Source organism: Seriola dumerili, unplaced genomic scaffold (assembly GCF_002260705.1).
Source record: "Seriola dumerili isolate Sdu_G_001 unplaced genomic scaffold, Sdu_1.0 BDQW01000086.1, whole genome shotgun sequence".
NCBI lineage: Eukaryota > Metazoa > Chordata > Actinopteri > Carangiformes > Carangidae > Seriola > Seriola dumerili.
The window spans coordinates 1,011,352-1,035,180 of NW_019174341.1; the positions used below are offsets into that span (position 1 = coordinate 1,011,352).

A 23,829-nucleotide genomic window follows, 5' to 3' on the forward strand; every position below is an offset into this window, starting at 1 on the left:
TAAAGAGAGAGAGAGCAGCGTTTCCTCTGTGTTTCTGTTCGCACGACGGGATGAATGAACCCGAGGGCTTTAGGACCATGAAGCCTTTTGTCTGAATTAATATTAAATAATAAATGTAACATTAAGGTTTGAAAAGCAACAGAATATTAATGATTGTCTGGTCACTAACATCTCACAGTTTACATTAACATTAAAGATCTGCTAACACAGTTTAACGGTTATAATTAGTATATACACATTTAATAAATGTTTATAACAATATGAAGTGGTTATAACCAGATCTGGGTTTTTATTAAAGTGGAGGCTGCTAATTAAATACAATATAACAAAACAGCTGGGATATTTATTCATATAATATTAATAAATTGTTAAAATGTTTTATATCTGCTGCAATAAACCATTTACTAAATATTTATATACTGGTTGTAAATGTTGAACTTAAAGACTTAAAGTGTTTATATTAATCAAATATTACATTTTTAATAAAGTTGTGTTGCTTCTTAACTGAGATACTTGATAATAAAGTGTTGATATCTGTAAGATGTATTTATGTTTTAAAGCTCCATCCCGTCTAAAGGTTTCTGTCCATGAGCCTTAAAACCAGCCGTCAGGACTTCTGGAACTTTGTGATGTCACAACGAAGCAGTCACCAAGCCCCGCCCACCTGGTCCCACCATCCAAACCTTGCAGGATTTGGTTTCTCTGAGTGTTTTTACCTGAAATCTGCTATATTTTTATTGGATCACCCAGAAAACAGTCAGCCAATCAGAAGAGAGGCTCAGAGCCTCCTCTCTTCTGATTGGCTCACAGACCTGTTGTTACTAGAGCTCCAGAGAGAAGCCTGAGAGAGGAGATGTAAAACTACACTGAGATGGTTTTGGGGTCTTAAAACCACAAATATATCTTCTTATGGATCAACACTTGTGAGTGGGTCCAGGTGGGCGGGGCTTGGTGACTGCTTTGTTGTGACATCACAAAGTTCCAGAAGTCCTGACGGCTGGTTTTAAGGCTCAGTTTCTGAATACAGGCTGTGTGCATTTCTCTGTGGACTGAGGCTTTGATACTTTCACAGTATTAATATAGAAGCTAGAGCTGATCTATAATCACACTACACATGGACACAGACCTTTACACTGGAGGAGCTTTAACGTTCTGCCACTGACGGAGGCTCTGCAGCTGTTTTAGGTTAAATGGAGGAATTGTTGCTGATGCTGCAGATATGATTCAGGACGAGTCACACCTACATGGAGTAGTGTGAATGAACGACTGGTTTTCGTCTCTGAGCGAACACAGAGGAAACGGCGCTGAGGTCTGAGGAATCTGCGGTTCAGTCACGTGAGTCGTGATCAGAGGTATCTGCTGACGCCAACTTCTTTCCAGTTGCTACGAAGGTTCAGAGACGATCAAGTTTCTTTACCTACAATAGTCCGTCCGTCCACCGTCTCTGTGGCTTTGAACAAGCAGCAAACTGTTTTTACACATTTCTCTTCCGTCAGTCTCGTCGTTTCCCTGGGCAGGTTTTCAGTAAGAAAACTAAAAACAATGTTCAACTGAAGCTCATCAGCACCAAGACTCCCTCAGAAAGAGCACGATCATGAGGAGGACGGCGGTAGAAAAGTAAGGCGCTGGCGGCTCGGCAGACTGCAGGAGGAGGGGCGGAGGATTATTCCTCCATTTCACTGCTTTTATCTGAGATTAAAAGAAGGTCTGAGGATTGACTGGATCCCACAGAGGTCCGACGCCAAACCTCCAAACCGTGAGGGACGAGTCCGCGGTCAGAACGCCACCGTGGCCGCCCGCGGGATTTGAACCAGCGACCTGAGACACAGGCCACAGCTCCGGTCATTAAAGCACAGAGTGAACGTGTTCACATTATTCTGCTTCAACAGCCTCTCTCTTTGTCTGCTGGTTATTATTGATTATTGATTGACAGGTGACAGAGCACATTGGTCAACACTGTTAACTGCATCGGTGGGAACGTGCTACGGTTCAGCTGCGACTCAATTAATCTGATTATTTCATATAGAGTCGATTCATCATTTCGTCTGTATCAAGTTAAAAAATAAGGAAATGACGACATTCAGAGATTTTTAATTCAATGTCAGAAAAGAAAGAAAAGCAGAAAATTATCACATTTAAAATCTGAAAACAGAATTTTTAAACATTTTTTCTTGAAAAATGAGCGAAACGATTAATTTCCTGTCGATCAATTCATCCATTTGTCAACTAATCGTTGCAGCTCTGATCAATAATGTCTGAAACTTGAGTGACTGATGTGTCGTTCACTTTTCCCGACTCTGGGTTCAGCTGGATGTGAGTAAAGATTAAAGTTTATTGATCTGATTGACCATGATTGTCAACATGAAGAAGAAGACCTGGTGCCAGCAGCTGCTCTGTTTGTCTGATACATGATCATCATCACACCTGCAATAACGAGTCAATTAATCAATCATCAGAAAAATTATCTGCAACTTTCTGATCATCAGTTCGTTATGATTTTGCCATTTTCTGCTTTTCTCTGTTTCATCTCTTCGTGAACTGAATCTACGAAACACATTTTATAAACTAATCGAGAAAATATGCAGCTGATTAATCAATAAGAACAATAATCATTAGCTGAGGTCCTAATATATCTCATAAGACTATAACCCAGTCAGCTGTTCAACATCTGTATCTCTGTATTAGACAGTTGTGTGAAGTGGTGAATGTCAGGTATTTAATTTACTGTCTGATGATTTTAACATTCATCAGCAGTTTTTTTTTTTTATCGTCCCAATAAACATTAATGTTGAGATGGGAATTATACATATGTCATCAAAGCAAATGACCTACAGTGACCCCTGTTACAGGCTGAGAAACCTGTCAATCAAACGTGTCTTCATGTTTTCATATCTTTGTAAAAAGTGAAGCTGCAGTCGAAGACAAAGACTCTGACTGAAAACACCTGTCAGCCAATGACAGCAGCAAAGAGCAGAATACTGTGAACACGTCGACAGGAAGTCGGATGAACCCGACAGGAAGTTGTGTGGCTGCTGTGGTGAAGGTTTTGTTTGTTTCCTCCAGTGAGACCAGAATCCTCTCTGCTCGGGGGAGTGGACTCTGGCCCGGGGCCCCGGGGCCCCGGGTCCCGGTCTGGACGGGCGGCGGTCGCAGCAGCAGGTCTGACCTCGTCTTCATCAGTTCAAGAAGGACACCTGATGCTCGACACTTCCTGTTCGGTCATTCATCACACGTCAAACAGGGCGGAGCCGGCGTTCTGCTGCTAAACCTGCTGCAAATGTTTTACAAACAAGTCCAGCTGCACAGCAGCTGTATCACCATCACTGCAGGACGTTTACGACTTCCTGTGAGCACAGAGCGAGACAGAAAGTGAACGCCACACCTCCTGAACGGTCAAACTGACCCTGCGTCATGACGTCTGTCTGTTTATCACAACTGTTGCTCCGCCCCCTCAGCACATGGAGATGGTGACGTTGATCCCCAGGTTGCCGTTGTCAGCGAACAGATGAGCGATGGAGGTGTCGAACACCAGGCAGTCGCTGTTCATGATGGCGGCCGCCACCCCGTCGTGGATGGAGCGCGGCGTGGCCTCCCAGGTGAGCCGGCGGCGGTTGCCGTTGAGCTCCAGGCGGTAGGCGAAGTTCTCGGCCTGCTTGCGGGTGCCGATGAGCAGCACGACGGCGAAGAACTGCTGGTGGCCCTCGTATTTCTCCTGCTTCTCCAGGACCAGCATGAAGTGGTGGCTGAAGCACGACTGCATCATCACCCAGTCCACGGCGCCGGGCAGGTTGATGTCCGTCGCCAGGAAGACGATGTCCTCCCCCTGCAGACAGAAGAAGTCGTTACAATGAGCTGAATGCACAACAGGTACATTTATCATCGTTAGAGTCGTCAGCTTGTTTGAGGTTTCTGTAGGTGTCGGTGCCGACCTGCAGCGTGGTGATGGACTTGTGCGCGTGCATCAGGTGCGGCATGACAGCCTCCAGAGAGCCGTGCCACTTGCAGGTGGCCCCGGGACACGGACAGGTGTACGGCCTGAACTCGCACACCTCCTCATGGTCGGGCTTCTCGCTGTGGTGGAGGGTCAGCAGACATCCGGCCGACGAGTACTGGAGGGAGGACGCAGAGAGAGGACTGAGTGTTAAAGGCACATTCCACTTCCTGTTCGAGGTGAGATCGTCACATTTTTATTAGAAACAAACCTCAAACACTTTTATTAGTTTATTGTGATCAGACTTGAAGCATCAACAGGAAACCAAACAGAGCTGTGGTCATCTCTCAACATGAGAAAAACAGTTTGAGGAAACACAGTGAGACAGAGAAGTGAAGCTCCATGTTTCTCCTTCTTCTTCTGGGTTTTATTTGAAATGTTCTGATTGGCTGAGTGACCCAATAAAAATAAAGCAGATTTCAGGTAAAAACACTCAGAGAAACCAAATCCTGCAAGGTTTGGAGGGTGGGTCCAGGTGGGCGGGGCTTGGTGACTGCTTTGTTGTGACATCACAACAGAAAACATTTGACTTGTCACAGCAGGAAAAACTGAAGTCGAATTAATGACATTAACGATGGATTGATGATTCCTGAAATGAAATGCAGCGTTTACCAGTGTTATCAGACGCACCTGTGTGTGACAAGTCCAAATAAACCTGCCTCCATTTCCAGAGCGGAAAATCATCAAACTGGAGACATTTTTAAGAACAACCTGATACTGTCCAATCAGAACACGATTATATTTCTATAAATAAACGAGCTTCATATATAAGCTGTAACACCCTTACATAAGCTGCACACTCCATTATTATAATGGATGAAACAGGAGCTGAGAACCACCTGACACAAAGCTGACTCCACTGTAGTCATGGAATCAAACCTGGAGGTCTTATCCTGCTTTTACCACATGATCACATTTAAAATATCAGTCATTCATTTACACGTGACTAATTTTAGTCTCAACTGGAGGAGCATTCAGAGAGGACAGACCTCCACCAGGGTCAGTGTCAAACAACAAACACAGAGTTCACTGCAAAGAATTCAAATTCATAGAAAATGATCAGAATCTGTCCCAAACTAACGGGTTCGTCCCGTCCCTCCACAGAGCTCAGTAATTCATCGTTATCTAGCTATAAGGGAGGGGTCGGATCAACACCACCAGTTTTAGTTTGGTTGGACCCCGAGTCTTTGAGCAGAGACGCAGAAGTCAGGTCTGGACTGTTGATTTGGACTTCCATTTAAAATAATAATAATAATAATAATAATAATAATAATAATAAAATCACATTTCTATGATTCTTACCAAGAAGTAATTTATCCTTTTTCAGTTGTTGTTAGTGGTTACTCAAATAACCTTAACCCCTCCCACCAGTGACTGTATATAGAGATGGACGCCATCGCAGTGAAGCCATAACATCTCGTCCGCCCCCTGGCTGCAGTACAGGTCATAAACCCCGCCCCCTCCATGTTAGCGGATGGGACATGAACCAAACTAGAAATATCAAAGATGGTTTCTGTCAGTCGCTGATTATTTGATGCTATTATGACATGACTGACGGCTGTGATTGACTCGCACTTTGGTTGAACAGGTGTATGGGCGGGACCTCGATACCACGGCTCCACCCCCTGATCACTACAGCACAGACTCCAATGACTAAACGATGTCACCAGTGCAAGACGGCAGCGCTCGTATCGGGGATATTTTGGCCTCATATTTGCACAGCAGCAGGAAGTGGAGCCGCGGCAGGAAGTGGAGCCGTGGCAGGAAGTGGAGACGCGGCAGGAAGTGGAGCTGCGGCAGGAAGTGGAGACACAGCAGGAAGTGGAGACGTCTGTCCGTCTTTATAAACCAATCCTTGTAACTAAAAACACCTACATCACAGTCGTCTGGATACACACTCCGGTTATTAAGAATTCACACCTTCCAACCAATCAGAACACAGAATTTTCAGGCCAAGGTATCATTATATACACACTGATATACACACACTGTTAAATCCACACTCATGTATCCAGTCTATTGTGTTCTGTATGTTCCCCACTGAAGTGTCACTGCTGGAGCCTGCAGCTGAGAGAACAGCCTGTGTATTAATTATCTCCTGATTTAAATGATCCAGATGAAGTGAGGCATGCTGTGATATAAATATAGCCTTAGAGAGAGAGAGAGTGTGTGTGTGTGTGTGTGTGTGTGTAGTAATGTAATGTAATGGCTGCAGCTTTCTCCTCGATTTTCTGAGATGCTGAAGGTCACAGTGATTGGATTCTCCCTCCTCCCCCTCTTTCATCTTGAACAACAGCACCTATAGATGGACCAGGAGCCTATAACAGTGTGGTGGAGGTGGCAGTGATAAAGAGAGTAAATGAGGTATGAAAACAGTGAGGCGATGAGGAGGCACTCGAGGACGGCAGGCGGTGTCTTTAGTGATGAGAGAGAGAGCATCCATAACCATGAGGAGAGAGAGAGGGAGGGAGGAGGGGGAGCGAGACACAAATACAAGCAGAAACCAGTTTCACTTTGGTCGCTGCATTGAATCTCCTGCAGAAGACGCCTGCTGATTGGTCAGCTCTCAGACAGACTCACTTCATGGATCCACCAGCTGTTGAAACTTTCCTGAGACTCTGCTCCACGTTGACACGACGGCATCACAACATTTCATCTGTCAGCCTCACATTCAAGCTGCCAATCTCAGCAGCCGCCTTCAGTGCTTCCTATCTCATCTCCTTCAGCAGAGGAAACACTGGAGCTTCCTTTGTGAAAGGAAAGGAGAAAATGCCATCCCACAATTCCTTGCTGATGCACCATTGTAGTTTTACCACAGCAGACCAACATAACTGTAGAAACGACATGATCTAAAACTGATGGAAATCCAGATCCATGAACACAGAGTCATCATGAAGAACAAGCACATTGACTTTATAGTTAACACACAATAATACATGTTTATTTTAATGGCCCAACTTCCTCTACCTCTATAATCCTTTATCCTCCATGTGTTATAAATAAAGTTAGTTTAAAAAAAAATCCTGATTTAAGTGCAGCCAGATTCTCCTTCACATCTTTCCTTGACCTCGAGACTCAACACCTGACACCTGCTTTATAACGATAGCTTTTTTAGGCTAGCATTAGCTTGTTTAGGCTAACATTAGCTTTTTTAAGCTAACATTAGCTTGTTTAGGCTAACATTAGCTTTTTTAGGCTAACATTAGCTTGTTTAGGCTAACTGTTCACTCCGTCAGAATGTAACACTGACTTTTTAAGTGAATATTTTCACACCATTGGTCTGTCACCATGTTAGTTTAAACTACTGCTGCACACTGACTACTGTGTCTGTGTGTGTGTGTGTGTGTGTGTGTGTATGTGTGAGTGTGTGTGTGAGTGTGAGTGTGTGTGAGTGTGTGAGTGTGTGAGTGTGAGTGTGTGTGTGTGTGAGTGTGAGTGTGTGTGAGTGTGTGAGTGTGTGAGTGTGAGTGTGTGTGTGTGTGAGTGTGAGTGTGTGTGAGTGTGTGAGTGTGTGAGTGTGAGTGTGTGTGTGTGTGAGTGTGAGTGTGTGTGAGTGTGTGAGTGTGTGAGTGTGAGTGTGTGTGTGTGTGAGTGTGAGTGTGTGTGAGTGTGTGAGTGTGTGAGTGTGAGTGTGTGTGTGTGTGAGTGTGAGTGTGTGTGTGTGTGAGTGTGAGTGTGTGTGTGTGTGAGTGTGTGTGTGTATGTGTGAGTGTGTGTGTGAGTGTGAGTGTGTGTGTCCCAGCAGGAGGTCTCACTGTTGGTCTGATTAAAGATTCATGTGCTGCAGGTCGGAGCGCAGCAGCTGCTTCCCGAAAAGGTCGACAGCCTGAAAAACAAGACGCCACCAACAACCTGAGCTTCCAGGTTTATTCCCTCACACTGAACTGCTGCAGGAGAGACTCAGCGCCTCACACCTGCTTTATCAAACGAGTCCAAACTCTCTGCCGGATCCAAACAGGCGTCTCCATCTTTACAGACTCGTGTCATTAGTTTAAGTTCTGGCAGAAATCCCAACAGAGTCAAAGGAACAAAGGTTTAGTCTCGTCCAGCTTCAGTTTGAGGAAACATGTTTAAAAAAGCACAAGACAGAATAAAACCAACAAGAAGCTAATTACTACTAATCAGTATCAGAATCAGCCCTGACAGAACCATATTGATCCATCCCTAATCATCAGTGACATCCTGGTACACATGAAGCATCTTTAACCAGATGCTGAACATCTGTCCTTCAGGAAACAAACAGATCCATCAACAAAACACCTCAAACCACTGATCCTGCACAGACCGGATCATCAGATCCACATGAAGAAAAACACTCTGCAGAGCCTCAGCCTTTCAGCACGATCAATAACAATCAGGATAAAAGTCCTCCGAGTGTGAGTGTGAGTGTGAGTGTGAGTGTGTGTGTGAGTGTCTGTGTGTGTGTGTGTGTGTGTGTGGGGCTGGTAAATGGTTGGAGGTTGACTCCATTATGCTTCATCAGTGGAGTCAGTTTAAATCAATGATATAATGAGATTAATGAGACCATTTAAACAGATGAAGTCAGAACGTTATTAGATAAAAGAAATCAGACTCACAGTGAGAAGTGGTGGTGGCGCCCCCCAGAGGCTGCAGTGATCATTACACATCAACACAAAGACACAGGACAGAAAACATCCTGAGGATGGAGCCGTTCTGTCTCAGCTTTGTGGAGTTTTAGACCTTTAAGACCAGGTCCCTGTTCTGTTTTTAATACTAACTCAGGTAAAATCACTCCACATGTTCTTTATTAAGACTTAAAATTAATAAAGTTGAGGGCGTGGCCTCTTTGAGGCAAACTAAAGTCTCAGCTCTGCACACGCCCCTCCTCTTCGTCTAACTCCAGGTTGATCCAAAAACAGGCGGAGTCAGTCACTGCCAAGAAGGCGGCAGTGGAGTAAATTTTGTCCTTATGGTGGCGCTAGCAGAAAGGTCGGGGGCATTTACAATCTAAAGGGTTCGTCCTATGGGGAGCAGGAATGTGATCATGTGACCAGATGTTGAGGAGATAATTTGCTCTGAGGCGTTGGACGAACCTGGAGACGCTTCGTCTACCTTCGGTTATGAGACAGGTGGTTATTTGTTTTTCTTGTGGATGACCAGCTGAGCGTGGGCGCTGTGACATCACGTTCAGGAAATGTTTGATCGATATAAACAACAGTAAACATCAGGTGGTGTCAGCTCCCCAGAACAGGAACCAGAACTTCCCAGAGCGAGGAGAACCACAGAGTACACTGAAGTCCAGTATCGTCCAGGACTCACCTGGCTGCTCAGCAGCGGCTTGGTGCGTCCGACAGGTCGATCGGCCCTGTCCCTGACCTCTGACCCCTGCTGTAGCTGCTGCTGTTGTTGTTGTCCAGTGTTAGCGGTTAGCCCTGCGGTGCTAGACGAACCAACTCCGTGGTGACGATGCCAACCCAGCAGGCAGCGCCACTGAGCCAACTCCCTGAGGAGAGGCAGGCAGGAGGCCGGACACAGCATCACACACACTCAGAGCTAACACACACACACACACACACACACACACACACACACACACACACACAGACACACACACACACAGGTAGATTACTTCCACACGTCTACAGAAGGTAAATCCTCCTCGAGGTTCCTCACCACACAAACATGAGACTCTCCTGGAAAGTGACGGTTCAGGTTATTTGAGGTTGTGTGAGGAACTTGTTTGTAGGATAAAATGGTGGAAAAATTCAAAATAAAACGTACACTTCAGCTGATATTAGCTTTGGCTAAAACATGGAGCTGATCTGACTCTACTGCAGGTGAAACACTAACTACAGATCAGTACCTCACACAACCCCACGTCTAATAACCTGAACTATCACTTCAAAGATTACTCCACTGTTATTCTACATTTTTCCTACTGGAAACAAATCTCATGGAAACCGCTGGTCCTGATCCAGAACTGTGAAGTACGACTCAGTCCTGCATGGCCTCGACACTTCTCGGACATTTCAGGCTTCGTCCACACGACTTTGCTGGACACGTTTTATTTTGAAAGCTCCAGGTTTGTGTTGTAGACTGGACTGGACCTTTGTAAACAATGAGGTCACAGCCACGGTCTCTCCTGATTGGCTCCCATCAGCCTGGACTACCAGTGGTGAATACAACATGACAATGAATGACAGAGTTACTGACCTTGTTGTCTTTGCAGCTGCTGTTCACTGACATTCTCTGTTTTAATGCTACAACTGTCTCTGCTGGAGACAATCTACTTCCTGTTTACACCGGCTCGCACATGCTCAGTGTGATATACGTTTTCAGGTGCGTTGGTCTGGACGGAGAACTTCTTTGCTTTAAAACGAACGTAGTCGTGTGGATGTAGCGCCTCAGATTTATTTCTGAAAGTAAGGACCCAGTGGATTGTGGGAAGTCACCAATAAACTTGTTTTCATGCGGCTTGTGTGATTTTAATGTAACAGATCCTTCAGCTGCCTGACATTGTTTTTCCCTGGTTGCTCAGATGATTTCCATCCAATGAGTTTGTATGTTTAAACATCTTGTAACAAATGTTTAAACAGGGCTAGAAAAGACCCAAACAGGGGTTCTTCATTATCAATCAATCCGATTAGTTTGGCCTAAAAAAATATCAGTAAACAGTCAAAAGTGTCCATCAGTCTATGGTGACGTTTGTCTGATGAATCTGAGACTCTGGACAAACAAGAACCAACGTTTTCCAGTTTTACTTTAAAGATCAACGAAACGCTCAGTCGATTATTAAAAATTGAATTTGCTGCTGACGGACAAAGAGTTTCAGCTCTAGTTTAAAGTGGGAAAAGGCGCTTCACGAAGTCTGGACAGGCAGAGCTACATGGTTTACATTTATTCAGCCAACTCCAGGTTTTAATCAATACTTCATTAACAGGTCGTTAGCGGCTCGTTTCCTAAACTGACGAAATCATTCACTGCTTCACTTCTTTAACTCTGAGCCTAAGACCGAACTTACTCCTGCTGGTGTTTGTCCCTCTGCGCTCTCCGTAGACAGACAGACAGGAGGACAAAAACAGACAGCAGCTGGTCAGCAGCTGTTCAGACGGACACGTGGAGATCATGCAGAGCGGGACGACGTCTGTGAAATCAGAGGATTCAGCTCCGTGTGACACGAGGAGATAAATCCTCTGTTTACAGACGAGTCCTGACGACACGTGAGTCACAACCAGGACCTGTAGTTACCAGGTGAATCAGAGTCACCAGTCAGGACTCAGACCCTGGATCAGAGGCTGGGGGGGGGGGGGGGGCCACCAAGTCCTGACTCAGCGGGGGTGTCCAAACTTTCGCTCGTCACAGTACTGTTAAATTTTCTTTCAGTTTTTCTAAGTTGAGGAGGATTGAGGATTTAAAGCGACGGAGCGTAGACATCTCAAGAAGCAGCAGGAAACTAAATATAGAATCTGAAAACAGCTGATTCTCACAACATCAAACATCAGCTGACTGCGGTTTGTCCGACAACATCAAACACGTCTGACATCATCACTGCGACGCTCCATCGACTCCACCGTTAATCTCAACGATGACCAATAATCAATCAGCACAGGAATGTATCTATCTCTAGCTGTCAGTGTCCAAATCAACACACACACACACACACACACATACCAGCTCCTGTTGGTGAGTCTACAGACGCAGCAGTAATGCAGCTGAACCTCGCTCGCCCACTCTCTCTCCTACTGCAGCAGAAGAAGAAAAAAAAAAAAACAGTTTTCTTCTTCTGTGGTGAAAAAGAAAAAAAACGAAGAACCAAGAACATAAACACAGATGCCGACACACACACACACACACTCTCTCTCTCTCTGAGCTGTGTGGCGTCCAACTGACCGGCGGTGAATACCAGCAACACACACACAGTGAAACACTCTCTCTCTCTGGCTTTCAGTTAATGTCTCTCAACCTCTCTCCGACTGAGCAGCAGAAAAACATTCGTCCTCCAACCGACCGCACTGAGACGCTGCTGCAGCGCACACACACACACACACACACACACACACACACACACACACACACACACAGTGGGGGCGGGGAGAAAGAAAGCTGAGAGAGAGAATAAAAAGGGAGTATCGCTCAGCCGAGTGCACTCCTCCTCCTCCTCACAGCATCTGTCAACACACACACACACACACACACACACACACACACACACACACACACACACACACACACACACACACACACACACACACACACACACACACACACACACACAGATCTCTCCTCTCCTCTTGTAGGTAAATGAGCTGAAACGATGCATCGATTAACTGATCGACAGACTGATGATCAGTTTCTGATTGATTGATTTTCATTGATTGATTTCAGTCACTTTCAGGCAGAAAAAGTAAAAACTGGTTTCAGCTTCTCAATCGAGACTTTGCTGCTTCTCATGGTCACAGTGATGAAGTCCAGACGGTCGTGACTTTTCATCCAGCGCCATCATCAGGTCAAACACTGTCTCTGTGTGTGTGTGTGTGTGTGTGTGTGTGTGTGTGTGTCTGTGTGTGTGTGTGTGTTGCATCTCAACAGCAACACACTTATTGTTGCAGTAACACTGTATCGATCTTTTTCTAAAGCTCTAACAATCAGTCCATTAATTCATAAATTGATCAACAGTGAATTAAATCTGAAAATGATTTAAAAATAAATCAACATTTTTTCAAGCAAAACTATAAAATGCTGCCAATTACTCCGATTACTTTTCAACATTTAAAGAGTAGTAGTTCCCTGCAGCACTTTTCTTAGACTGCACATGTATGGAGTCATAGAAGAGCCATAAAAACAATTAATCTGGAAAAGTTAAGAAAATAAATGTGGAAATATAAATAGGGATAAATAAGTAAATAAAAAAATGTGGAAATATAAACATATACATGAACTATATTTTTTAGGGAAAAGCAAAGGCAATAGGGTAAAAGCTTTTTTATTCTTTTATTTCCACTTTACTTACTAATTTATTCTTTTGTTTATTGCTGCTATTATTTCCACATTTATTTACTTATTCTTTTACAGATTTATTCTGGCTTTTTTTGGCTCTCCTATGACTCCATACATGCGCTCTGTCTGAACTATGGTTTCGCTGACAGGCGACCTCTAGTGGTCGCGGTGATTATGACAGGAAACATCTTGTCAAGGTTGCTAGGCGACAGGAGCCGCGCGTGCGATGCAACAGTAAGAGCGGGGACAGCTGTAATTTACGTAACCCAATACCACGATCTTTTTCTAAACCGAACCAAGTTGTTCTTTAACCTTAACCATGTGTTTATTGTTGTAACCATGGTGACGGAGGTCTGGAACACCTGCTGTCGGTGCGTTCCTCCGGGTCGTAATCCGAGGGCAGGAACACACGACCAACACAGAAGTCCTACAACATCGGTTCAGTTCTGGTTGTATCGATAAATTTGATAACCCATTGATCTCATAACAATGAGAGGTAAAGATCTCCTAACTACGGCAACGATGTCCCGGTTATCATATAATTAAGACGGAAAAAATTTCACAGAAGAACAAAAATGAAGGTTTCCTGGCTCCAGTAACTGAGTCAAGATGGTTGACAGCAACAAATACAAACACCGTCATTTCTACATCTCATCGCCCCGCCCCCGGCTGTGATGTCACAGCGCCGGCGTTTGAGCAGTTAGACACAGAAAGAAGGAAAATCAATAAAATAAAAAACAGAAGCTGAGCCAGAGGACGAGGGGGAGGAGGAGGAGGAGCCATAAAAAAAACGCTTTAATTCAATTACACACTGATGGAGAGTTCAGAGCGCTCAGGAGGATCAGATTCATCACATTAAACACACACACACACACACACACACACACACACACACACACACTGAAGGAGGCGGAGCAACATCAGCAGATATGATGGGGAGTGTGAGGCTGAGATCAATAATAATACTCTATATTGCAAACATGCGCAAAATCCTAAAACCTGATATTAGATATGAGACCAGATCCACAGACCTCAGATCAGATCCACCAACACCAGTGACCTTCAGTCATCCTGACCACTGTTATAACTGCAGCTCTTTCACTACATCTATATTTGATTATGTTCCCTACATTAGAATAAACTTAACAGTTCCTTTCTTTATCAATTAACCTGTTTATCATTTTCTTGATTAATCGATAAATCGATTGGTTAAACTAAATTTTAAAAATGATATTTCCTTAAAGTCCATTCAACGTCTTTAAACGTCTTGTTTTGTCCAACGAGTCGAAGCGTCAATGTTTAACATCAAAGAAACATTTTAATTTTCTTTGTTAATTGACTAATTGATTAATTGTTGCAGCTTTACACTGCAGACATAACAAGTCATAATTATGCCTCTATAACCCATACTATTTGAACTGCAGCTTTTATGCAAAATATTTAATCATTTTTAGTGTTTGATTTTGTTTTTATTGATCGTTTTAAAATCGATGTTGGAGATTTCTGTTTTATTATTATTATTATTATTATTATTATTATGGAGCAGGCGTCAGTTTCCCTCCCTGTCACAGCTCCTCAGCTTTCAGGCCTCAGGGACACGATTCAACTTTAATGCGTCTGTAATGGAGTCAGAGTCTACACCACGTGGCCAAAAGTATGTGGACACCTGAGCATTACTCTCTGATATCTATGACTTGGTTTTTGGAAATAAATTTTTTCATTTCTCATTTGGCAGAGACAGGAGATTTGTGGACAGACAGGAAGAGGAAGTGAGGTGTAAAAAAAAGTCAAAATAAAAGCCAAGAGGGCATAAAAGTGTAACAGTAAGCAAGCACAGGATCTATACCAGGGTAATGTTAGAAGATAGATAGATAAATAAATGAATAAGCCTGTATTGTACACTGAAGCAAGGGGGAGAGGGACGTCAAATTTATGAGGAAATAATAAATAAAAGTTTTCACAAACAAACACAAAACAATTCTCCCCTTTCACCTATGTAATATAATAATATGTTCATGATATAATTCTGAATAATAAGCCTGTTCCACATTAATATGTGCAGGTCAGAGAAACCTGGACTGTGTGTAACTGTAACTCCTTGTGTTTAAAGTCATTTCACCTGAGCTGTGTTCAGTCTGACACTCGACTCTCCTGGACTCACCTCCTCTGACCTTTAGCCTGCAAACCTCTAGAGCTCATGGGAAATGGTGTTTAAATATTGAATAAACTACGATATTAGACCTGTCCTTTAAAGAAACTACCGACCTTTTCTAAACACATGAAGCTGAGACAGTGACACAGTTAGTTATTCAAGTTAAAAAGAAGAACCTGTCACCTCAGCTCCCTGTGACGTCAGACTCACGTCATCATGTCATCGTCTTCATGTTCAATAATGTCTCCACACATCACTCTCTGAAAACTAAGGCTGTAACCCCTTCCTCTCAGTGTCAACGGGCTTGTGACTCTCGGAACCAAAACACGGTTCTCAGACAGACTCGGAACCGAACTCAAGGTTTGTTTTGATCCCGTGGTCCCCTGTGACGTCATATGACACGCGCGCGCGAGCGAGCGAGCGCACACACACACACACACACCTGTCGGTTAGCATGTTGACGCGGAAGTTGTGATGAAAAGTGAACAGTTGTCTGTGTTGGCGGGAGAACAGGTGAGTCTTACCTTGCAGGGGAACGGCAGCGTGGAGGCCACCTTCTCCATGGCCAGGTTCCGGATGCTCGGGGTGAGCGGGCCTCGGCAGGTCGGACAGCAGCTCAGCTTCTGACGGCACTGGTTACAGACCAGGTGACCCGCCTGACACTGGAGGATGGGCGGCAGGACGTAGTCGAAGCAAACCGGGCACTCGAACAGCGCCGTGAGCTCCGTGGACTGCCCGGGCAGGCCGGCCGTGGGCAGGGACACGGCGGAGGAAGGGGCAGCCGACCCAGACCCGGCCACGGAGCTCACACCGGCGGCAGCTGCCGCTGCTGCTGCGGCTGCTGCGGCGGCAGCGGCGGCGGCAGCTGCGCCTCCCGAGCCCCCGTGCTTTCCTCCGCCTGCTTTCCCGGCCCCGAGTCCTCCACCTCCGGCTCCGGCTGAGGACGGACGGCTCATGGCTTCAAGCTGCGGTCCCTTCCCTATGAGCTGCCGAGCAAGCGGTCACATCTACCGTCTACTACCGGACGTCCCTCCAGGCCCCCGGAGACACAACATGGCGGCTGTCAGTTTGTATCGCCTGCCGCTGGCTGCCATTGGCCGCCAGATCAGTGATTGACAGGCCGCTCAGCCAATCAGAGAGCGGAGTCGTGTCGTTACGTAATGTTTGGCTGTAAAGGGAAAGAGGCAAAAATAAATAAAACAACACGAGATAAAGACTAGTTCTTTATCAGTTATTACATTTTATATTTTTATATTTAATTTGGTTTTATCGACTAACTGAAATACACAAACTGTTGTCTGCAAACCGCTGCAAAAGTCTTTATTTAGTGACATGTGGAGGAAGTAAACAACAACAACCACTGCAGCCAACATACATCCCAAAATAAAGATAAAATAATATTCAAATGTTAACGCACTTTCTATTTCATTAACAGTTACTGTGGCGTGTACAGAAGTTTGGAGGTGGCAACTTGTTGGATTGTATTAATGCTGAATTCACCAGAAGTTAACACTGAGTCTGTGAAGATATGCAGTTGTGTTTTATTACATCTAGACTGGTAAATAATTGAAGTTTTCTTAAAATGACAGATTTGTCTAAGAAGTTTGGCCTGGCTGTAAATGTCACATTACACTGTGTTACACAGGTGCATCACAAGAGTTTGGGCAAATTCTATATTTAGTAGAGTTTTAAAGTGAAACACAACCATTGCAGCTCTTTCAGATGTTGGTGCACTGTTACTTTTCATTTCATGAATTGAAAAGTTAAATAGTAACTGTAGAAATAATAGCAGCCATTGACACAGGAAACAGTAGCGGGAGGTTTGGATTCCAGTGCCCAAACCTTTGCTCAACACAAACACTGTTTAATTTTCTTGCTGTTTTATAAGTTGATTAATTTAAAAGTAACAGAGCACCAACTTTTGAAGAAGCTGTAGAGGTTGAATTTACCTTCTCTTCAGACACCAACTAAATATATGATTTGCCCAAGCTTCTCCATGCAAATGTACAACCAACTTAAAATGCACAGTATAAAAATATTACATATATTATTAAAACTAATTCAGGTAATTGATTACTTCTTTGGTCATCTCTCCATATTTCTTTCTTTTGCAGAATTAAATATTTATAAAAGCAAAAATCTGAAATAATCACTAGTGTTATTGAAAGCAGGTGGTTCTCTCTCTTAAGAGTTAACTTACAAAATATAATGTTATAGATTAAAGCTTCAACATTAACATGCTGCTGACATGTTAACATATCATTAATAAGTATGTACCTATAGTGACGCTCTCACCTGCTGGATGCTGTTTAATCTGACACGCTCTGACGCCCTCTAGTGGAGGTTCAGGTGAAACCACATCCTCCCTCCTCGTTGCTCCTGTGTATCACAGTCACACATTTCCTTTTGATGCTGATCAAACAACAATTTGATTTTATTCCTGCTCTGATTATTAAACATAATCGTGTTGTGTTTTCTGTGCAAGAAATCTACCTTAACACCCAGGGGCCCATGAGGTCAGAGGGCCCCTGGGCCAGAGCCTCTGTATGAAATAACTTTTTTCTTGTTTGAATATCACAGCTTTTTACAGCTCAGTTAAAAAACAAAAAAACCCATGAAGAGACACAAACTTGAACTACAGTCGATACAACATTTTCTGACGGTCTCAGTTTGATTGACAGCTTTCACATTGATGCACAGGAAACCAAACCAGATACACCTGAGCTCCTTGAGCCTGAACTCAGCAGGTGAGGTGTGAGAGCGCCCTCAGAAACACCTGCTCCCAGTGTCGCTGTGTGTTGTTGAAGTCTGGCTCTGTAACTGGTTTGTGTTGGCCGGTTCAGTGCAGCTTTGGCCCCCGGCCCACCTGAAAGCCTCTTTCTTTTATTTCCAGGAGGACTTGAAGAATTGGCCGACAGCAGCGGCGCAGCTCAATTAACCTCCAGTCACCTTCAAGTTCACCGACAAAAAGCTTTTGAAGACAAAAACAAATGAAGAAAGGCAGCTGGGAATCTGAAGCTACACTGACTTCCTGTGTGACGAACAACTGGTTTTAAATTTAAACTACAGATGTGCAGATTTATTTATATTTCTCACTGTATTTTAACTTTTTCTTTATTTATTCTGTTTTATCTTATTTTATGTTGTTTGATTCTTTTCATAGTTTTATCTATTAAAACAATATGTGTCCTTTAATGTTTCCCTGTTCCTTTATATCTTAATGACTTTTTATGCTTTATGTCTTATGTAAAGCATTTTGAAAATTCAACAAAATATTTTCTCTTTGTTGGATCAGTGTCGGCCCATATACGTATATATATATATATATATATATTAACATATATGTAAAAACAATAAATAAAACCTATTAGAAATTAGAGTTTTTTTTAAAATAGCAAAGCCCCCAAAGCCTGTCAGTATGTTATATAAATATATATATATATATATATATATGTGTGTGTGTATATATTTAATTTTAAACATATTATATACACATACATATATATGTAAATATGTACATATATATGTATATAATATATTATTATATATTATAATTAAAACTAATTTTTCTTTATTTTGATAAATTACCTGAACCTTTTTATTTTCTTCTCCTCAGTGAAATCTTCGTGTTTCATATTTGTGAGTTTAGAAAACTGAAAGCGAGCAGATCAAACAGGAAAATTAAATTGCATTAAAAAGAAAAGATGGAGGTGTTCAGGTTCTGACTCTTTGACTTCATCACCACTGTGTCTGTCAGCCAATTTATTTCCTGCTAATCCGTTAATCTCCTCTTCATCATGTCCTCACTTCACTTTCCAAACTTTATTATTTATCATTTATTCACACGTCTCTCTGATTATAAACTGTTCACACTGAGCATATACAGAGGTCAAAGGTCAGAGAGAGAGGTCAAAGGTGACAGTATCCTGATAATACACCGAGCAAATATTCCCTGTGGCCCTGGATGTTGACAAACAGATTTTGAAGAGAGAGCAGTTCAGACAGTATGAACCTCCTTTAGTGAAGTTAGGGAAGTAGCTGGTTTTCTGAGGAGACGAGAGTAAAGCCTCGTCCAGACCTGCCCCCCTTTAATCTGATGCTAATTTAACATGTTAACAAGGTGAAACTCGTCTTCTTCTGTCTCTTCAGATCACTGTAAAAATCTTGTCTACCTGCCTCACTCCATCAGTGGCTCTGTCCTCAACTTTTTGATCCAGCGTGACGCACAGACGCTGTAGCTAAATGTAAGTAGCAGTAGCTAACTAACTAACTTATTTAATACACTTTACTTTCGAACCTTCAGTTTCTAAATTAGATTGTGAAAAGTAGATGAAAGCTAATGTTAGCTAGTCTCTGACTTTGGCCTTAAGTTACAGTTTAGCTAACTCATGTTAGCTAGCTGTTAGCATGCCCTTTCATTTCCAGTGTTAGCTTGTCATTTCATTACCAAAATAAAATGTCATGTATGATCTGATGTTACAAACTCTGGAGCTCAGTCATGAGCAGTGAGACGATGGAGGATTAGTTGTTGTAGAGAAACGTTTTCACATCAATATAGAGTTTATTATTTCATGTGGTGGTTCAGTCTTTTACCTTTAACATTAGTTTTTATAATAGTCACCCTCTTTGTTTTCACTCAGGGATTCAGGAGTTTTACCTGTTGGCTCATTGAAAGTGTGAAAAACAGTTGACCCCTGATTGTCACTGTATAATTCACACTGCATCAACCACAGTGAGAATCACAACAAAACAGTCTCTCCCTATATTTTCAATTTTTATTCCAACTGCTCATGATGAATTAACATAAATGCAGTAAAACAGTCAACATGCAGCCTGTCTGCTCAACAGAACATTAAACACTGCACACGGCGTCACAAACAGCTGGGACAGACTCTCTGACTGAATCTATAATTCATGGAAACACAAGTTGAAACTGAACACTGGGTGAGGGGTGTGCAGGGGTGTGAAGGTGTGAGCTGGTTGATGGGGGGGATAAGTAGTCGACACCTGATGTGTTCAAGGTACAAGCAGAATTGGGTTCCTGTTACAAAGGAATCAGACAAGTGGTTGAACCTGTCTGTTAATTATTGAAGCACTGAACACGCTCGCTGATGTAGATTTAAAAACCCTGTTGTTACAGACTGACAGCCATCACACAGAGGGAGGAGCTTCTTCTTCTTCTCTGTTATAAACACAGTGCACTGCGAGGAGTTTTCATTTTATCTTCACATTCATCAGCTGCTGTGGCGACAAACTTTGCACCTTGTAATACTGAAGACTAAGAAGTTGAAGTTTTTCCTAAAGGTTTAAGTCACTTTATTACAGAAGTTACAAAATGTTTAGACTATTTATCTCAAGCTCATGACTTCATGTATTAAATATTATTTAGTTTTTCTTTAGATTTAAAACTTTTTTTCACAGTTTGGCAGCAAGGCCTCCATGCAGACATTTGAATTAAAAGATAAAGACAAAGTAAATGTTACCTCGGAATAACGAGCTTCGTTATTCTTCAGATAACAGGATAAAAAGATATTTGTGAGTGTGGCCTTTCTTTGCTTCTGTACTTTAACGACCTGACAGACTCTTTAAAATATGACTTCAGTGAGGATGAACAGCATGGTTCATGTTCTCCAGCCTGTGTGGCACTAATGACCCCTCATACATTAGAGACCACCGCACTACAGCGAACACACTGACCTGCATCAGCAGCTGCTCTCTCTCCCTCTCTCCCTCTCTCTCTCTCTCTCTCTCTCGTCTCTCCCTCTCTCTCTCTCTCTCTCTCTCTCTCTCTCTCCCTCTCTCTCTCCCTCTCTCTCTCTCTCTCTCTCTCTCTCCCTCAGTGTGTGTTATCCTCTCTGCCTCTCAGTCAGAGGCTGGCTGGAGGCTGAAGTGTGATTACAGTATTGTAATCGATTTCTTTGGCGGATCAATATCAGTTATCAGAACGGAATGAGGCTCCTCTGCAGCGGATCGATCGCTTCTCTGCTGCTCCACTTCTTTCTTCCAGGTGAGACGATTTCAGCTTCACTTCTGCTCCTTTAATAAACGTTGCTTCTTCAGTTAAAGCAGTGACTGTATTATTCTAATTCATTTTATTTATCATTTAATTTCTAACAAACAAGCTGAAGCTGGTTGTGATCCAGATGTTGTCACAGCCTCAGGACTGTGTAAAGAGATGAAGATAAAGACTGAGGATTAAAGTCATCGATGTGTGTTTGATTCAAACACCTTAAATCTGTGTGGAGGAAATCTCACCTGCATCACTTTCCTGAACCAAAACATCTTCATCACACATTGTTCTGCTTTTAAAAAACAGCTGGTCCAGACTGTTTCCTTGTGTTGGAACATTTTCATTATCATTTTCCAATTATTGTGATCTAAAGAAATAATCAAAAATTGTGAAAATGCCTGTGAAAAAGCAGGCATTGAAATTGTTTGTTTTATTTGACCAAGAGTCCAAAACCCAGATAATGTTTCCTGTCATATACAGTTAAGGACCGCGAATCCTAAAATGGAATAAGGCATCGTTTCTCTTTCCATCTCTGTCCATCAACTCAATTAATCAACTCATCATTTTCAAACTCCAAACACTGTAAACATCCGCTCTCAGCCTTTATCAGTAACGTTCATGCCTTCGTTCATGGCTGAACACCGAGGAGACTGGGGGCGTTCAGGATTCATTGTGCCTCCGAGCGATAAGGACGGGAGGACAAAAAAAATAAAGACTTTACAGCCGTGAGGAGGAGGTGAGGGATGAGGAGCAGATGTGAGCCTGATGTGGTGGTTTAGACGCCACATTCAAATTCAAATAATCATGCTTTTATTGTGAAAGAATCCCCAGGTTAATAAATGAATGGTGTGTAAAATCAGGACTCTATGGGCCAGTCAAATTTCTAAAAAGTCTGTTTTATCTACATTAAAACATAATTTAAGAGCCGATTGTAGATTTGATCTTTTATATATTTTACATTTTTTTTGTGTTGTAACAACAAAATATCACAGATATTGTTTAAATTTAAATTCCTTTTCCTCAAACTTCAAAGTTGTGAAAACCGTCTTTCTCTGATCCTAACCAAGCTGATTTATGTCCAAACCTAAATAAACCTGAACCGTACAGATCAGAAAACTGTCATATACACTGTGTTAGTGACCAGCACGGCCACCACTTTGGGTCAGTCTAAAATATATCACAACACTATTGGACAGATAGCTGTGAAATTTAGTGCAGACATTCACAGTCCTCAGAGGATGTCTCTTGCTCACTTTGGTGATCCCCTCATTTTCCCTCTAGCGCCACCAGCTGGTTGACATTCGTGTTTTTTAGTGAAATGTCTCAACAACTATTGGATGGATTATGATGTAGTTTGTTTCAGGTATTCATGTTCCCTCAGGATGACGTTGTAATAATGTCTGACTTTTCATCTTGCACCACTATTAAATTAAACTCTTATTATGTCCAATACTGGACCAGGTCCAAACTTGTTGGCTCGACATTTATTCAGACATGTGACCAAGTAACTTGCCAGAAATGGGACCTAGTCTGGTTTTGAAGGACAAAGTGATGCAGAAATTATTCATTTCTAACTCAAAAGGTAACCACTTACCAAAAAAGTGCACATCCTTGTTTTTTTAAACTGTGGTGGACAACGTGTCAGCCTGACATGTGGGGACAATCTGTTTACAGTCACTGTGGGGACTCGACTTCCTTCTGGGGACAATAAAGTTCCCATGATGCAGATCATGAAATGAATGGGTCAAAACTTTGTTTAAGGTTCATGTTTGGCAAGTAGTGGTTGTGGTTAAGGCTCCAGGAAGTGCTGCAAGTCAATGTAATGTCCTCTGAAGTGATGAAAACTGAACTGTGTGTGCGTTTCGGTGTTGGGACAATGGAGGGAGGCAGACTGAGCAGTGATAAACCTTGATGGTTATCAGGATTAAAGCTGTCAATCACAACATCCACCCAGATAAGAGGAGGCGTGACCTCCAGAGGTTAAACAGCAGAGATAATTCAAACACACTGAAGCTGGAAACACACATCTTCACTGTGACGACCCTCTCCACGGCTTTATCCTCTAAAGCTGCAACTATCTCCAGCAGTGGTTTTATCAAAGATCCAAAATCTAATGATATTTCTGATGTTGATTTTAATCGGATGATGACAGAAAAAAAAATCCACAGTTCATTTCATGGACAACTGACCATTAGTTGTTGAGATATTTCATTCTGAAGCAGTTCAGTGCCAACATTCAGAAGTGAAGCGTTGTTTCCAAATACAGTTACAAATATGAAGAACCGCTGGTTCCAGATGTGCTTTTCTACACTCAGGATCCCCAGTTCTAATTTTTCTCTAATGTATCTCTTCAATGTGACCTAACAGAAACACAGGAGTGTCCCAGATGATTTAAAATCAAGTCAGGTTTTAGTCGATGAATCAATTATTTTGATAATCGATTAACTGTGTGTTGACTGTGAAACAATCCCAAATATTCTGTGATTCCAGCCTCTGAAATGAGAGAATTTCCTTCTTTTCTTTGTCATATGTCATTGTAAAGTAAATATTTTTGGGTATTTGGACTTTAATTGAACAAGACATTCAGTTCTGCAAAGTTGCGATGGAAATAAGTAAATTTAACTTGTACATTATTACTAAAAGCTTGTTAACATTAGTGTACCAGACAGATGGAGATGGAAATGTCTGAAAACAGCTTAACAATCACATTTAAAAGTG

The 23,829-nt window shown here is 42.6% G+C and overlaps 1 protein-coding gene and 1 long non-coding RNA gene across 2 annotated transcripts; one reads left to right on the forward strand and one right to left on the reverse strand.

Annotated features, from left to right (window-relative positions):
• Window positions 1–1,073: 1,073 nt before the first annotated feature.
• Window positions 1,074–16,276, reverse strand: LOC111221385 (E3 ubiquitin-protein ligase Siah2). The gene is made up of 3 exons (XM_022744756.1): window positions 15,626–16,276; window positions 3,930–4,109; window positions 1,074–3,823 (listed from the first exon to the last, which is right to left on the reverse strand). The coding sequence occupies exons 1-3, from the start codon at window positions 16,055–16,057 to the stop codon at window positions 3,452–3,454; spliced, it is 984 nt and encodes a 327-aa protein (XP_022600477.1). The 5' UTR covers window positions 16,058–16,276; the 3' UTR covers window positions 1,074–3,451.
• LOC111221386 lies at window positions 16,076–18,169 on the forward strand. The gene is made up of 4 exons (XR_002665090.1): window positions 16,076–16,163; window positions 16,537–16,659; window positions 17,783–17,848; window positions 17,995–18,169. It is a non-coding gene; the product is annotated as an uncharacterized LOC111221386 (long non-coding RNA).
• The last annotated feature ends 5,660 nt before the right edge of the window (window positions 18,170–23,829 follow it).

What these genes read in the sequence shown, in the direction of transcription:
- LOC111221385 (XM_022744756.1), bottom strand. Translation starts at nt 16,057, where the DNA reads ATGAGCCGTCCGTCCTCAGCCGGAGCCGGAGGTGGAGGACTCGGGGCC. An exon ending in CGCTGCCGTTCCCCTGCAAG is followed by an intron (nt 4,110 to 15,625) that starts GTAAGACTCACC and finishes TCCTCCCTCCAG; the next exon opens with TACTCGTCGGCCGGATGTCT. An exon ending in AGTCCATCACCACGCTGCAG is followed by an intron (nt 3,824 to 3,929) that starts GTCGGCACCGAC and finishes TTCTGTCTGCAG; the next exon opens with GGGGAGGACATCGTCTTCCT.